At 33.8% G+C, this 18,306-nt stretch overlaps 1 protein-coding gene across 2 annotated transcripts in view; it reads right to left on the reverse strand.

Moving 5' to 3' along the window:
- The window catches only part of ZC2HC1A (zinc finger C2HC-type containing 1A), a 61,006-nt gene that overhangs the window by 19,816 nt on the left and 22,884 nt on the right, over positions 1 to 18,306 (reverse strand). The window contains exons 5-7 of one of the 2 annotated variants that reach the window (XM_082600801.1): positions 14,289 to 14,437; positions 2,242 to 2,341; positions 1,509 to 1,596 (exon numbers count right to left, since the gene is read on the reverse strand). In XM_082600801.1, coding sequence (XP_082456927.1) covers positions 1,509 to 1,596; positions 2,242 to 2,341; positions 14,289 to 14,437 — 337 coding nt within the window. Of the gene's footprint in view, positions 1 to 1,508; positions 1,609 to 2,241; positions 2,342 to 14,288; positions 14,438 to 18,306 lie in introns of both variants that reach the window. The other variant, XM_082600800.1, reaches the window with a different exon arrangement.

Below are 18,306 nucleotides of genomic sequence, written 5' to 3' on the forward strand. Positions count from 1 at the left end.
ATTTTACCAGCCAGCTTCACATGTTCTCTTTTAAAAACAGTGTCAGTACAACTTAATAGTGTCAACTGATAAAATTACCAGTATGCTAGGAAAGGTACTAAAAAACTACCAGCCTTTAATTCATAATCAACTAAATGAAGCTACTGTTTGTAAAGTTAAAACATATTGCTATGTCTATACTTCAGTGAAATATCTAGTGGGTCAACTCAGCAGAGAAGCAAAACAAACAAACAAAAAAAATCGATGAGTTTTTTTAGCACTGGAAGATGAGAACTTTTTACTTTTCAACCACCTGTTCTACTGATAACCTGTCTCTTTCTTAAGGATAGCCTGTCTCTTCTTTTTGGAAGCACAACAAAGAGGAAAGACATTTAACTAAAGAGATCTCGTTCTTTTTCTATAATAATTACATGAAACTCTTTTGAGGTCTTACACTTTCTATGTAGTCCAAATTAGAAAACAAAAGGCAGTTAGTCTATATGGATAGATACCATCATATATATTTCCTACATAAAAACCAAAGTGAGAAATTAGATCTGAAAATAATGTATGCTATGTTTCCTAAATCAACTTTATCAGTATGTGTAAAGATAAAGAATAAGGCTGCATTCTAATAATCATATGGCAATTCCTTAATTTTCTAGTTTATCAAAATGGAAAGTGAGTTTCTACTGGAATAGAAAGACTTCTATTAAAAACTCTAGTGTTATCAACAAATTTTCCCAGATTAAAATAATTGTTGAAAGCTTAATTATGCTACTTTATTAAAAGCCATGTATATAAAACCATAGAAAGATAAAAAGTATTTTAAAATTATTAAATTTTTATAGCTTCTATCAAAGTATACATGGAGTTTGTATCCCACATACTTCTATAATAGCAGGATCATCTTTTTAAAATTTATATATATTTTATGATTATATAATATCCTTTTGTAGATTTTCACAATTTGCTATTCAAACAAAGCTAGACATTTAGGTGATTTTATTTTTTTTACTTTATAATAAAAACATGAAAAGAGACCAGTGTTTACTGCCAAAGAGACTCCAATTTGTATCCTGCTTCCAACTCTTAACAGCTGTGTAGCTTTGAGTGAATTACTCTGCTTCTCTGATCCTCTCATCCTATGGCAGTGGACAGTTTTAATAAAAATAATGTAAAATGTCTAGCACAGTGCCTGATACGTGCTTAAAAAATAATGATTATAAAAATCTACCATATTTTAAGTGATTTCCTTAGACTAGATTCCCAGAAATAAAATTATTCAATCGAAGATATGAATGTTAAGACTCTTGATAAATGCCACCAGATTTTCTTCCTAACTGGTTATACTAATTTAGATTCTCAATAGCAATGTGTGAGCTCCTAATGAGCAATATGTTAAAAGACACACTTAGAAATTAAGATTAATGAAAAAGCCAATTACCTAAACAAAATAAAACCTTAGTATCGTGTGTGTATATATATATGTATATATTACTAATAAATTAAATTCAATGTAGACTTACCCTACATGAGGGACTGCTATCCCTTTATGGGAGGGAGACAAGGTCTGAAGTTTGTTTCCCAAAGAGCTGCTAACTGAAGACACTTTACCTGAAGGAACACCTTATAATAAAAAAGGTATTAGTTTTAACGACAGTCTGAAAAACAAAAATCACAAAAAACAGAGCATCTGACAAGGAAAACAGTGCTTTAGTGGCAATAAATCTTTGTGGCAAAAGAACAAAATGAGTTATCAAATAAGAAAAAATAAATAAATAAAATTTCCAGGGAACAACATACACATCCTTCATTTATAATTTCTGTATTTCCTTCTTACAATTTATATACAAGTAAAGATACACTTCAGTAATCAGTATTTTCTTCAAACCATTAAATATTTGTCTATTAAGGATACCTGTCAAGTTCAGAGAGGGATAGGGAGAAACGAGGGGAAAAATACTGTGGTCAAAGAATCAAGAAAAGAACTTGGTTGACTATTCTCAAGAGATGATATATCACTACAACACTGATGGTAGACATATAGCTAAAAAAAAAAAAAAAAAGTACTATAAAATATCTAAAGTAGAAGCTACTGAAAGCTTTATTTCTAAGCCAAAATAATTACTTATCCTCCACATCTCATCCTAATTATAAATCTATTTTGAATAATCCAGAACAGAATACTATATTCATTTCCTTCTGTACCAACACTGTTAAAAGAAAAAAAAAATCAAGTTATTTTATGGATCTCATTACCTACAACAGTTTTGCTAGTGCCACTTGGCTGTGGTAATCGTGAAGATCCTGATGAGGTGGCTCCAGGAGAATTGGACTTTTTGAGTGCAGGAGGCTTATACTAAAATAATGAAAATAAAATATTTGATCATCATCACTCTTTGATTATGGATTGTAAACCAGTATTTCAAAAGCATACATTACCTTAAATGAGCAATCTTTTTATTAGTTCCTGAATTATCCAAATTTAGAAACTGTAGGTTAAAATATATCACCTCACAGAGAGGTTTCCTAAAATATGTTTCTTCTCAAAACTAGAGAACTAAAAGTTTGGCTCAGATGTTGTACTGCTAAAATAAACTAAGAGCAACTATTCCCAATTCAAAGAAAACAAAATGGATGAAATGGAAAAAAAATTTCCTCAATGTTAAGATTTTAAATGCCAACCATAATAACAGAAAAACTTCGAAATGCCCAATGATGCTCACTCAGTGGTGTAGCTTTAAAGGTCAAGATTTTTACATGTTCCTGGGTATGGTTTTATATTTCATATATATAGTCCAGTCATATTTCTTACTGATAAAAATTCATAAGAGTACCTATCAGTCTGAACAAGTTTTACAATAGCTGCTTAATGGATTATTGTCCCAATGTGGAAAGAGCTAATTCTGTCTTTATTAACCTCACCAGACCATGTTAGATGAATGGAATGTGGGCTGAGAAAGACAGGGTATTTTAGCTTATCTCGTTTATTCTCATTTTTTTCTCTATTCTCTAGAGGTATCACCATTAATTTTTACTGTCTCTTACTTGAGTCAAATTTTGCTGTTACTGAATTTAAAAGAATCTTATTGAACACCTACTCCAATATAAAGAAGTGAATTTGCCCAGGGTTACACCCCAACTTAACAACAAAATAGGAATTAAGACTCACGCCACCTTAGTTCTAGCCCCATACTGCAACTATAAGGTGATTACTGTGCTTGCATGTATGTGTACTTGAGCCCAATGCATTATTTAGATTGCTCTGGACTTAGTGAGAAAAATTGGTTTGAAACCTAATTTTCAAAAATCAAATCATATTTATAACCTATAATCAGTAAAAAATTTAAGATGTGCTACTAATGAAAACTGCTAAGCACAAATTTTGAAGTCAAATATTATCTCTCTTCAAAATTCAGTAACTGACCTTTTACAAAAACAAATCTTGGTAAAATGGTCTCTCTCTCTCTCTCTCTCTCTCACACACACACACACACCATGGACATTTGGCAGTGTAATGCCAGAAACTGCAATTTCTTAAGCACTTGGCAACTAGAAAACCTGCAATAACTGTCTGTCAAATGAACAAATGACTAGGAGACTTTGGAGATGAGCCATATAAATATACTGTTTCTTTGAAAACCTAAGGGGTATTTCTGGTTAGTGTTAGTCTCTGCTACTAAAATGCCAATGCTAATGAAGACATAAGGCAAGATTTTAAAACTAACAATATGGAAAAAAAGACCTAACAAACAAAGATTTGTCAAAATATTAGAGGCATGTCTACTAAAAATGGGGTCAATAAAATTGGATTAAGAAACAGGATTGGTAACCCACTCATATTGTGCTAATTACCAAAAACAGAGCAAAATGATTAGCATTAATAAAAGATACTGGTGGGCTTCCCTGGTGGCGCAGTGGTTGAGAGTCCGCCTGCCGATGCAGGGGACACGGGTTCGTGCCCCGGTCCGGGAAGATACCACATGCTGCGGAGCGGCTGGGCCCGTGAGCCATGGCCGCTGAGCCTGCACATCCGGAGCCTGTGCTCTGCAATGGGAGAGGCCACAACAGGGAGAGGCCCGCGTACCACAAAAAAAAATAAAAATGATAAAATAATAAAATAAAATAAAAGATACTGGTATAGCGTATTACACATTGAGAGGTCAAATTTTAGGCAGGAAGGGCCCTGGCAGCATTACATACCGGTACTAGAAATTTTTATTCACATGTTCGGAATTACTATTATTAACTTAATGGCTTACAAACAGAAAAAGGCAGAATATTCCTTTCAAAAGGTGCTTTGTTTTTCCCCCTCCGTAGAGACCTCCTACTATTTTACTCAATTTTTTGGCCAGATCTTCTGAGATGACCAGAACCTAGCCCAACTTTATCTATCTCCTATAATATTTTCTATTATTTTCAACCAAAACTAGTCACATTAGTTTCCTTACTGAATCCTCATACTACTCTGAATGCCTCTTGTTTAAAACATATTCACCTGTCTCTCAGTAACTTGCTGTTCCCCTGACCTAGATAATATGACTCCTTCCTTACTGACCTGTATTTTATCTATTCTACAACATCAAGCTGAAATTCTACTGGTAGGATTTCAGGATGACTCTAGCTAGCAACAATTTTGTATAAATTTACTTTAATGATCAAAAGAACAAACTCTGATTTTATAGTTATACTCAATACATATTTCATTCATCATGTAAGTATTTGTTAGGTGATTATTTCATGTGTTTTTATACAGATCACAAATCTAATAAATTTTGTTAGTAAAATATTTATATTTACGAAGACTTTTTATTGAAATTGGAAAAAGCTTAAAGAACGTGGAGGACGTTCATTTCTGATAAAATGGTAAAAGGTACTATTTGTACCAAACCTTCAATTAAAAATTTTAAAATGCTCAGGAAAGTACAAAAAAATCATTTTAAAAGCACTGAATGTCAGATGAGAGGAAAAAGAACTGCCAGGCCAACACCATGTGAGATTGTAACAGGGTCTGGCCATCACATGGATTTGCTTTATGATTATGCATTACTAGATGGTACAGCAAACTAAAGCCAGTAATTTAATTTAATGTGTCTCCAGACTGGTAGATACCTGGAAGAAACAAGTACAAATTTTCTCTGAAAAAGGCACTTCACAAGATTAATCCTCGAGAATAACATTTTAAGAGCAACAGCAGAAAATGGTCAATAATTACAAACATAATGATATAAGGAACCACGAATGAAAAAAGCAAGAACATATCCATAAAGGTCACATGACATAACAATTATCAGACACATAAAACAATTATGCTTACTACATTCAAAGATATAAAAGACAACTTTGAAAATATCAACGGGGAATTGGAAACTATAAAAAGTAACATGGGGGCTTCCCTGGTGGCGCAGTGGTTGAGAGTTCGCCTGCCGATGCAGGGGACACAGGTTCGTGCCCCGGTCCGGGAAGATCCCACATGCCGCGGAGCAGCTGGGCCCGTGAGCCATGGCCGCTGAGCCTGCACGTCCGGAGCCCGTGCTCCGCAACGGGAGAGGCCGCAACAGTGAGAGGCCCGCGTATGGCAAAAAAAAAAAAAAAAAAAAGTAACAGAAAATTAGAAGAAGAAATTAAAATAACAGATTACAAATTCAATGGTGGAGAAATGAAGCAGCTGTATAATCCTCCTATAGATAATGATTTTAAAAAGAGGATTTAAAAAAAGGATTTTAAGAGATTGGAAATCATCCAAAAGCAGTCCTTCTGGAAACTGTGTATCTCTGGGTTTCATTTCAGGAAACGAAAGAGAAGGGAAGCGGAAGGGAAGGGGAAAGGGGAGACAAGGAAAGGAAAATGAAAACAGGAAAGCATGACCCATATTCAGCAAAAAAAAAGTCAACAGAAACTGACTTCAAGTGGGCACAGGTGTGTAAGACTTTGTAATTAAGAATTTCAAAACAGTTATTATAAATATGTTCAAAAAGTAAAGGAACATATACACAAGAATTAAAGGGAAATATGGTAACAGTGAATGAACATATAAGGAATCTCAACAGAGAAATGAAGGTAAAATATAGGCATTTTTTCAGATAACCAAAAACAGAGAATTCATTGCCAGCAGATCTGTACTATTAGAAAGCTAAAGAAACTTATTTGGGCTGAAGGAAAATGACAAAATATGGCAACAGAGATTTATAAAAAGAAATGAAGAGGTTTGGAAATGATAATATGTGAGTAAATATAAAATGCAGAGTATATACATGTATGCATAAATATATATAGTGTGTGTGCCTATATACATATAAATATATGTTCACATATTATTTTCTCCTAATTTCTTTAAAAGACAGGTTTTAAAGCAGTAAGTATAACACTTATAACAATACACATCAAGAGTACTGATGGCTTAATAATGTCTACAGAGTTTTACATATATACAACAACAGCACTAAGATTGGTGAGAGGTATATAAACATATCAATAGACAGGGTTAAGTTAAAGATGCATTTTGTTATCCCTAGAGTAATGATTTTAAAAAACACAGAGACTTATGGTTAGAAAGCCAATAGAGAAAATAAAATGTCTTTTACTAAAACAAGAGAGGCAAGGAAGAAGTAACAGAGGAATAAAAACAAAAATAAAAAAAGAGAAAATAGCAACACAGCAGACCTAAACACAAACATATCAATGGTTACATTAAATGTAAATGCCGAAACACTTCAACAAACAGGTTGAGGTTGTCAGATGGATTAAAGAAAATTATAGGCTGTCTACAGGAGATGCAAATCTACAAATTTAAGTTAAAGAATAGAAAGAAAATTAGGATAATTAAGCTGAAACAGCTATGTTATCGATGAAACAAATTTCAACACAAGGAATGTCACTAAAGACAAAAAGGGACACTCCATATGATAAAAGAATCAATAAATACAGAAGATATTACATTTGTAAATATAAAACACATTTAATAAGAGAAATTCAAAATACTTGAAGCAAAAACTGGCAAAATTAATGAGATAGAAAAGCTCACAATCATAAAGATTTTAACACATTTCTCTTAGTAACTGATGGAATAAAAAGAACATGGAAGATCTGAATGAAGCTACCAGCCACCTTACCAGACTGACATTTATAAAACTTTATATCCAACAACTTCAGAATGCACTCTGCTTTTTATATGCCACAGAACATTCATTAAGAGACCACATGCTAGGCAATTAAACAAATCCCAATAAGATAAAAATCTTACCAAGTACGTTCTCAGACCACAACAGAATTAAAACAACAACAACAAAACATCTAGAACAGCTCCAAACACAGTTGGCCCTCTGTATCCATGGGTTTTATATCTACTGGTTCCACATTTACAGGTTCCGAATCCATGGATTCAACTAACCACAGGTCAAAAACAATTCCAAAAAGTTCCAAAAAGCAAAACTTGAATTTGCCACATGTACACAACTATTTACATATCATTTATACTGTATTTACAACTATTTACATAGCATTTACATTGTATTAGATATTATAAGTAATCTAGAGATGATCTGATTAAAATATGTGGGAAGGATGTAGGTTATATGCAAACACTATGCAATTTTACATTAGGGACTTATCCTTGGAGGGGCAGCGAGCGTGGGGTGGGGTTCCTGGAACCAGTCCTCCAAGGATACCAAGGGATGACTGTATCTGGAAGTAAATGACTCATATTTGACTAGACTTTTGAGTAAAAGAAGCCACAAATTTAAAAATGTTTTGAATGAATAAGAAAAAAAAAAACACATATTCAGATTTTTGAGCTGTAGCTAAAGCAATGCTAGAGCAATAAAACCAAAAGCTGTTTCTTTGAAAAGATGTAATGAAATCAACAAGTCTCTAAACAGAATAATCAAGGGAAAAAAACTAATCAGAGGGGAAAAAAAAAGAGAATACAAAATACCTGTATTAGGAATGAAAAAGAGGATATCACAACAAATTTCTACATTAAGAAGTTAACACCTTAGGTCAATAAATCCAATTACACAAATTACTTAAGAGATACAAACTGCCCAAACTGACACCAAGAAGAAATGAAAATCTGAACAGCTTTGTATCTACCCAAGAAAATGATGTAGATGAAAAGCTCTGAAAAAAAGAAAAACCCATACCTAGATGGCTTCACTGGTGAATTTTAGCAAACATACACAATAGGAATAATACCAATACTGTAAAAGTCTACAAAAAAAGAATTTACAAGCTCTTTCAGGAAATGGAGGAGGAAATAATTGCAAATCAATATGAGGCTAGCATTACCCTGATACCAAGACCAGCTAAAAACATCAAATGAAGAGAACTACCCACCAATATTTCTCACAAGCATAGAGGCAGTAATTCTAAATTTTAGCATATCAAATCCAATAATTTATAAAAAGAGCAATAATTCATAACAAAGTAGAATTTATTCATGGAATGCAAAGTTGGTTTAACATCTGAAAATAAATAAGTGCATTTCATCACATTAACAGAGTAAGAGAAAAACTATGGTATTTCAATAGATAAAGAGCATTCGACAGAATGCAAAATGCATTCTTGGTTTAAAAAAGAACTCTCAGCAATTAGAAGAGAACTTTCTCAGCCTGACAAAGGGCATCAACAAAAATCCACAGCAATATCGTACTCAATGGTGAAAAACTGAATGGTTTTCACCTAAGAACAGGAAGAAGGCAACTCTCTCACTTTCTCAACTTTTACTCAACACTGGACTGAAAATTCTATCTAGTGCAATAAATTATTACAGGGAGAAAAAGGCATAGAGATTGAAGAGGAGGTAGTAAAACTGTCCTTATTTACAGATGACATGATTGTGTACACAGAAAAACCCTACGATATCTACAATAAGCTATTATAATTAATAAGTGAATTTAGCAAAATAGTAGGGTGCAAGATTAAGAAACAATGTCAAGATCAAACAAGATAAGGAAAACACTCTTGAAATAAATTTTGTTTTTCATCATAAGAAAAAAATTCGGTAATCGTGTATGATGATGGATGTTAACTAGACTTATTGTGGTGATCACTTTGTAATATAAACAAATATTGAGTCATTAGGTTGTACACCTGAAACTAATATAATGTTCTACATCAATTATATTCAATTAAAAAGAAGAACACCTAAATAAGCAAGAAATATAACAAATTCATGGACTGGACAATTCAATATTAAGATGTTAATTTTCCCCAAATGATTTATGTATTTAATGTAATTTCAATCAAGCACTAGTAGACTTTTTTTGTAGAAATTAGCAAAACAAAAAAAATTTATATAAAATGTAAACAACCTAGAATAACCAAAGTAATTTTAAAAAGAAAAAAGAAGTTGAAGAATTTAGACTACATGATTTTAAGGCTTATATGGTATAATATTTAGTATGGCAATAGTGTGGTATTGATAAAAGAACATACAGATCAATGGAACAGAACAGTATGTCCTGAAATAGACCTAAAAATATACATTCAACTGATGATCAAACAAGGTGCTTAGGCCAATTCATTGGGTAAAGAAGTCTTTTCAACAAATGGTGCCGAAACAACAGATTATCCATATAGAAAAAAATTAAAAATTGCCCTTTACTTCACATCATACAAATATTAGCTTGAAATAATCCACAGATCTAAATGTAAGAGCTAAAACTATAAAATTTCTAGAAGACAAAGGAGAAAAATCTTTGCAAGCTTCGTAAGGGTAAAGATTCCTTAGAAACAAGAAGAAAAAAAAATCACAAAAGAAATAATTTATAAATTAGACTTCATCAAAGTTTTAAGCTTTTGCTTTTCAAAAGCCATCCTTAAAAAAAAAAAAAACCAAGACACAGAAGGGAAGAAAATATTGTTAATACACATTTGAGAAAAGACTGAGAATATTTAACACATGCTTTCATTCAATAAGAGAACCTAAAAAAAGGACCAGAAAAACCTTCCAGATACTTCACAGAAGACACAAATGACCAATAAAAACACAAAATGATACTAAAACTAATTGGTTTTCAAAGAAATGTAAATTAAAATCACAACAATACACCACCATACATGCACAACAACAGCCAAAATGAAAAAGATTGATAATATTGAGTCTGGGATAAACCGAGACAGTGAAGATATAAACTCAATCCCAGCTGATTCAATGCAATCCTAATCAAAAATCAAATACAGGTGTGTATGTATGTGTACATGTGTGCAATGACCTTAAAAAGATAATTTCAAATTTATGTGAAAATGCAAAGGACCAAAATTAGCTAAAACAACCTTAAAAAACAGAAGGTAGGAGAAAAAGTTCTACCAGATATCAAGATTTATAAAGCTAAGAACAAAGCCAGAGGTATCATGCTCCCTGCCTTCAGACTATAATATAAAGCTACAATCATCAACATAGCATGGTACTGGCACAAAAATAAGACATCTAGATCAATGGAACAGGACAGAGAGCCCAGAAATAAACCCATGCACCTATGGTCAATTAATCTACAACAGGGAAGCAAGAATATACAAGGGAGAAAAGACAGTCTGTTTAATTAAGTGGTGCTGAGAAAACTGGATGGCTACATATAAAAGAATGAGATTATAACATTTCCTCAAACCATATACAAAGATAAACTCAGAATGGATTAAGGACCTAAGTGTAAGACCAGAAACCATAAAATTCCTAGAAGAGAAAACAGGCAGAACACTCTTTGACATAAGGCATAGCAATATTTTTTTTAGATATGCCTACTAAGGCAAAGGAAATAAATGAAAAAATAAGTGAATGGGACCTAATTAAACCTAAGAGCTTTTGCACAGCCAAGGGAAACCACTGACAAGACAAAAAGACTACCTACTGAGTGGGAGAAAATCATTTGCAAATGATGTGACTGATAAGGGATTAGTACCCAAAATTTATAAACAGCTCATACAACTCAACATGAAGAACACAAAAAACCCAACTAAAAAATGGGCAGAAGAGGGCTTTCCTGGTGGCGCAGTGGTTGAGAGTCCGCCTGCTGATGCAGGGGACACGAGTTCGTGCCCTGGTCCAGGAAGATCCCACATGCCGCAGAGCGGCTAGACCCGTGAGCCATGGCCGCTGAGCCTGCGCGTCCAGAGCCTGTGCTCCGCAACGGGAGAGGCCACAACAGTGAGAGGCCCGTGTACCGCAAAAAAAAAAAAAAGGGCAGAAGACTTAAATAGACATTTTTCCAAAGAAGACAGAGATGGCCAACAGACACATGAAAAAATGCTCAACACTGCTAATTATCAGAGAAATGCAAATCAAAACTACAATGAGGTATCACCTCACTCCAGTCAGAATGGCTATCATCAAAAAGTCTACAAATAATAAATGCTGGAGAGAGTGGAGAAAAAGGAAACCTCCTACACTGTTGGTGGGAATGTAAATTGGTAGAGCCACTATGGAGAACAGTATGGAGGTTCCTTAAAAAACTAAAAATAGAGGTACCATGTGATACTGCAATCCCACTCCTGGGCATATATCTGGAAAAAATGAAAACTAATTCGAAAAGATACATGCACCCCAATGTTCACTGAAGCACTATTTACAATAGCCAAGACATGGAAGCAACCTAAATGTCCACTGACAGATGAATGGCTAAAGAAGATGTGGTATATATATATATATACATATACACAATGAAATATTATTCATCCATAAAAAGGAATTAAATATTACCACTTGCAGCAACATAAATGGACCTAGAGAATATCATAGTAAGTCAGAGAAAGACAAATACTGTATGTTATCACTCATGTGTGGAATCTAAAAAAAACCAAACTAGTGAGTATAACAAAAAAGCAGATTCACACATACAGAGAACAAACTAGTGGTTACCAGTGGAGTTAGAGAAGGCGGGAGGGGCAAAATAGGCATAAGGGATTAAGAGATACAAACTACTATGTATAAAATAAATAAGCAACAAGGATATATTGTACAGCACAGGGAAATATAGCCACTATTATGTAATAAATTTAAATGAAGTATAATCTGTAAAAATACTGAATCACTATGCTATATACCTGAAACTAATGTAATATTGTAAACCCACTATACTTCAATTAAAAAAATTTCATAAAGCTATAGTAAATAAAAATATTATTGAGGTCTGGGGACTATATAAAAGGGAAAAACTGATTATATGTAAAGTCAAAATAGTGACTACTTCATGGGTTTGGGGGCTAGGAGTGAGAGAACATTACATTCTGGGAGTGAAACACTAGTGGAGGCTTTTGTGAGACTAACAATATTGTATTTCTCAACTTTCCTGTGGTTATGCATGTATTTATGTTTTGTGCTTTTTTTCTATGTGTATAATTTACAAAAAAATAACAGGAAAATTGTAAGAAAAAATCAGAATAAAAGTGTTGTAGAAAATAAGAGCTTAGAGATAAATATTTAAAATGTTAACTATGTTGATAACTTTTAAAATATATATATTTCTCAAATTTTCCATAAAGAATAGGAATCCCTTTAATAATCAGAAAAAAAATTTATTAAAAATTGCACATCATCTTTCCAGACTTAAAACTTAATTACTTTAGAATAAGTAGGGTAAGAATCAATCAGAATACTGATTTGGAAATCAGAATATGATTTCCTATCAGAATATGATTAGGAAAATTCCTAAATCATAAAATACTTATCGTATTGCTTTAAAATCATAAGGTAACTCAGTCTAGCCTAATTTGATGAAAAACTATTGCAGGATCTAAATTATGCATGAGTTATTTCAAAATAATTTGTTCTTTTAAAATAACAAGACATGTAATTTAGCATACATTAGATAATATTTTTGGTTTGCTATGTCTTCATGGGTCTACTTTAATACAACCATGCCTGAATTTGATAAAATTCCTAGTGAAGAAGAATTATGACAGCTTAACTGAAAGATAGAACTTCTTGTTTTTACCTACAGAAACCTGATCTTCACTGTGTTTGTATCATTATTCTGATTAGAGCAGGGTCAAAAAGTGGGCGGTAATCAGGCCAGATTACAGTTGCTAAATATGACAAGGAAGCATTAAAGCATGTTTAGAAAGAGTACTCTACTTAGTTTACTAATGTAGATCCAGTACCGGGTACAGTGTCTGGTTCAGAGAGAGTACTCAAAAACTTCTTGAATGAATACAGATGAGAAAATATGGGGTCAGACTGAAATAAATATATATGACTAGGCATGGTATCAGAACTTATAAAATTTAAGGTGGGACCTTAAAAACTACTTGGATTTTACATTTACGAATCATTTGGCACCAAGCTGCTGGAATACACCCATTCTATTGTACTTCCTTTGCTCTACTATTTTATTCTTAAAACAAAACAAAATCCTACTGATGTTCTTAACTGTTCAAAAGATATACATTGTTTGCCATCTGTTTTGGAAATTCTTCTAAATGAGTTTTCTTTGCTATTCTTTCCCCACAATGATGATGGTAATAATGATATGTTCCATTTCCAATAATATTAACAAAAATTCAATAGGAGGATTCTCTCAAGGAGGTCTCAATTGCAATGTGGTCTTTTAATCCAATATTTTATTCATAAGTAACAAAAAAAATAGATTTGATTATTTACTATTTGCTAAGTTTACAGTACTAAAAAAAGTTTACAAATGAAAGCTTTGTGAAAAATAAAATTTGCTTAAAAGTATGACATTGTCAAAGTTTTTATGTAACAATATGCTTAAAGAAAAACAATAGTAGTGTAAAAATAAATTTAATATTACAAAATCTTTACATGGTTTATGGTTCTCTAAGTGCTTTCACATACATCATTTCATTTGCTTCTCACTATAGTTATGTAGATTACCACTTCACAGATGAAGAAATGAAGGATTACATACATTAATGTCATTTGCCTAAAAGTTCAAAAGTAGCAGTCTGGATGTGACCCCATGTTTTCATTTCCTCAAATGTGTTACTCATATATAACATGGCAACATTCACAACTTACATGATTTTCAAATGTGGATTTTTATTGTCATTTTCTCACTCATCTAACCCCTCTAGTTTCCTCTGAATCTGCTGCATCTATTTTAAACTAATTTTCTCCCTTTTTTCCTAATACCTCTTTAAATCTGTATATTTTTAAGTCTTTACTAACTCAAGTCCACTTCAAATTTTGTTCTCAACTAGCCATTCAAATTTCTTACTAAATCCCTGAACAGTAATATATAAATTTTAGCAGGTGAGAAAACTGTAGTTAAATGTGCTGTAAAGAATAAATACAAAACTGTGAACTTAAAGTCATTTTCTCATTTATTTGTAGAAATGACCACAATGATTACCTGTGTCCGAGAAGTTGATTTTCCTTTGGTATCAGTAGAAAATTTGCCTTTATTACTAATACGTGCTGCCTGTTCTTTACAGAAATTTATATGTCTATCAGCTGCATTTTCATTAAATCTCCTCTGGCAATATGGACACTGAATATAATCTAAAACAGAAAAAAGAAACAGATTAGTAACATAATACTTGAAATGGGGCATAAAGAGTTATAAGTTTTATGAACAGTAACTCAAGACATATAACATAAATAACAACTGCTAAGCAAAAACTCTCATTTTCTTATAACCACCCAACCTGACTTATCTAAACTTAGTAAAGACATTTAAGAAAAAAAGTATGCTAGTATATGATAAACTACAATTTTCTCCCAGCTTAGAATCAAATTTGAGGGGAAAAAAAAGATAAAAACACAAACCCTAAACGTTACCCGATCCCGTAACCTAATCCTAACCCATACACTAACAATAACCTGTAACCTAAATGTAACCTGACACTAACACGTTTCTGTAAACTCACCTGTACCCTAAACTTTACTGGTTTGCTAACACTAACCCAAGTGCTAAACCTAAATCTAAACCCAGCCCTACGCCGTACCCTAAACTGTACACTCATCCTAGCCCATACCCTAAGGCTAAACCGTGCCTTAACACATAACCGGACCCTAACACTTTTCTGTACCCTCACCTGTACCCTAAACTTTACCGTTCGCTAACACTAAACCTAGCCCTAAACATAAGCCTAACCCCAAACCTATCCCTTACCCAAACAAGTACACTAACCCTAACCTGTACACTAACAATAACTTGTGACCTAACACGTACCCTGACCCTAACACGTTTCCATGCCTTCACCTGTACCCTAAACTTTACCAGTGTGCTAAAACTAACCCTAGCCCTAAACCTAACCCTAACACCAACCCTACCCCTTACCCTAACCCATATCATAATGGTAACCCATACACTAACAGTAACCCATGCCCTATCACGTACCCTGACACTAACACGTTTCCATGCCTTCACCTGTACCCTAAATTGTACTGGTTTGCTAACCCTAACCCTAGCCCGAAACCTAAAGCTAAACCCAACCCTACACCTTACTCTAAAATGTACACGAATCCTTACCCGTACAGTAACAATAACCCATGCCCTAATATGTACACTGATACTAACACATTTCTGTACCCTCACATTTACCCTAACTTTACTGGTTTGGTAAGCCTAACCGTAGCCTGAAACCTAAGGCTAAACACAATCCTACACCTTACCCTCAACTGTACACTAATCCTTACCCGTACACTAACACTAACCCATACCCAAACATGTACCCTGACACTAACACGTTTCTGTACCCTCTCCTGTCCCTAAAATTTACAGGTTTGCCAACCACAACTCTAGCCCTGAACTTAAACCTAAAGCCAACCCTACGCCTTACCCTAACACGCACCCTAATTGTAACCTGTACACTCACACTAATGCATGCCTTAACACGTACCCTGGACCTAACACGTTTCCGTACCCTCACATGTACCCTAAACCTTACCGTTCACTAACCCTAACCCTTGCCCTAAACATGACCCTAGCCCCCACCCTACAGCTTACCCGAACCCATACCCTAATCCTAACCCATGCCCTAACACGTACCCTGACCATAGCACGTTTCCTTAACATCACCTCTACTCGAAACTTTACCAGTTTGCTAACACTAGCCCTAGACCTAAACCTAATCTTAACCCCTGCCCTCCACTTACCCTAACCAGTACCCTAATCCAAACCCATACACTAACACTAACCCGTGACATAACACGTACACTTACCCAAAATTTTCCATACACTTACCTGTACCATTAACTTTACTGGTTTGCTAACCCATACCCTAACCCAGAACCTAAAGCTAAACCCAACCCTACACATTACGCTAACATGTACACTAATCCTAGCCTGTACACGAATACTAACCCATACCCTAACATATAACTTGACCCTAACAGGTTTCTGTACCCTCACCTGTACCCTAAAATTTCAGGTTTCCTAACCCTAACCTTAGCCCTAAACTTAAACCTAATGCCAACCCTACGCCTTACTCTAAGCCATACGTTATGCTAACCCGTACACTAAGACTAACCCGTGCCTTAACACATATCCTGACCCTAACACGTTTCCGTGCCTTCACCTGTACCCGAAACTTTACCGGTTTGCTAACAATACCCCTACCCCTAGACCTAAACCTAACACTAATCTTACCCCTTACCCTAACCTGTAGCATAATGTTAACACATATACTAACACTAACCAATGGCCTAACACGTACCCGAACCCTAAATCTTTTCCGTACCCTCACTTGTACCCTACACATTACCATTTGCGAACCCGAACTGAAGCCCTAAACCTAACACTAACCCCAACCCTACCCATTGCCCGAAACAGTACCCTAATCCTAACACGTACATTAACACAAACCCTTGCCCTGAAACGTACCCTGACGCTAATATGATTCTGTACCCTCAACTGTACTGTAAATTTTACCGTTTTGCTAACCCTAACCCTTGGCCTCAACCTAAACCTATCCCCAACCCTACTCCTTACTTATTCATAAAAATGAATAAGTAAAGGAAAAATGTTAATTACTTTTTGCTTCTATATTACATGTTTTCATCACAAATATATATTTTCATAAGGTAGACTAGGTTAAGTAGTTAATAACACATTACATTATATAAAAATTTACATAAAATAAAAATTTAAAATTTGGGCTTATCTGTTAAAATCTTTAATTTCAATTAGAGGAAAGCTGTTAAGATATAATTTAATAGACTTTATACAGTTTTATTTTCTCTTAGAGATCCCAACAGATGGAATAAGTAATAAAAATATATCTCCTTAACATAATTAATTCAAATTTAAGAAACAGCAAATGTTGCAGATTATGTATTCTCCCCAAATGCAATATATAGTAAAAACAAAACTTCTCACAAAATAAATCTTAAAGTTATCCCAGAAAGAACCAAATTTTATAGCACTGTGAAAGATGTCAACTCTATGAGATACAGAGAAGAAATAAATATAACAACTTAGCAGTGTCAAAAAAAATATTCAATTTATTTCAACAGGTTTACTTTTTGAGATGGAGTATTTTGTCCTTTAGAATTTACTCATCTGAATCTCAGAAATTTGTCCTGCTAACTAGTGAAATAGGTCTAAAATCTCTAATAACAAAGAAGTTGTTCTGTCAGGACTAAGAGATCAAAAAATTTCTGAAGTCCAAATTATCCTGAAGAACTGCCCCCGACCCCAGCTCTGACTTAACATAAACATGAGAAATATAGCTGTGTTGAATAAGATGCAATATACAAATACCTCTAAAACAAAGAGAGAATTCAACTTCATGGGGAAAATTAAGGTAGAAATTGAAGAGATGCAAACCCAAATGGAACATTCCAGAAATACTCATAGCATTAAAGTTAATTACTAAGACTCAAACAGGAGTTGGCAAACAAGGGCCCATGGGCCAAATCCAGCCTGCCTGCTGCATGTTTCTGGAACACAGCCACATTCATTCATATACATATTTTCTGTGGCTGATTTCTTGCAACAGTGGCAGAGTTAAGGAGTTGAAACAGAGACCTTATGGACTGCAAAACCTAAGATATTAACTATTAGTCCTTTATAGAAATTGTTTATCAACCTCTCCTCTACAATAAAATGTTATAAAGGATCACACCTAACTTTCTCTTTACTAAGAAATTAATCCCAACTTAGATTACTAACACAATTTTAATGCAGCTAACTTGTTATATTAAAATAACTACCCCTTGAGGCTACTCCATTAACCACTGTCAAAATGTCAATGGTGCTATTTTAAATCTTTCATCATCTCAATTATCTCATATGTGGTTGCCAGCATCTTGCCTTGCTTTTGGGAACAATAAACAAGAAACTTCTACCCACCCAATGAAGAAAATATAAAAATACATGAATTTAGGGCATAATCTAGGTATATCTGTCTATGTGGTGGTTACCC

The sequence above is a fragment of the Mesoplodon mirus genome (genome assembly GCF_964341445.2).
Source record: "Mesoplodon mirus genome assembly, chromosome: 16".
Lineage (NCBI taxonomy): Eukaryota > Metazoa > Chordata > Mammalia > Artiodactyla > Ziphiidae > Mesoplodon > Mesoplodon mirus.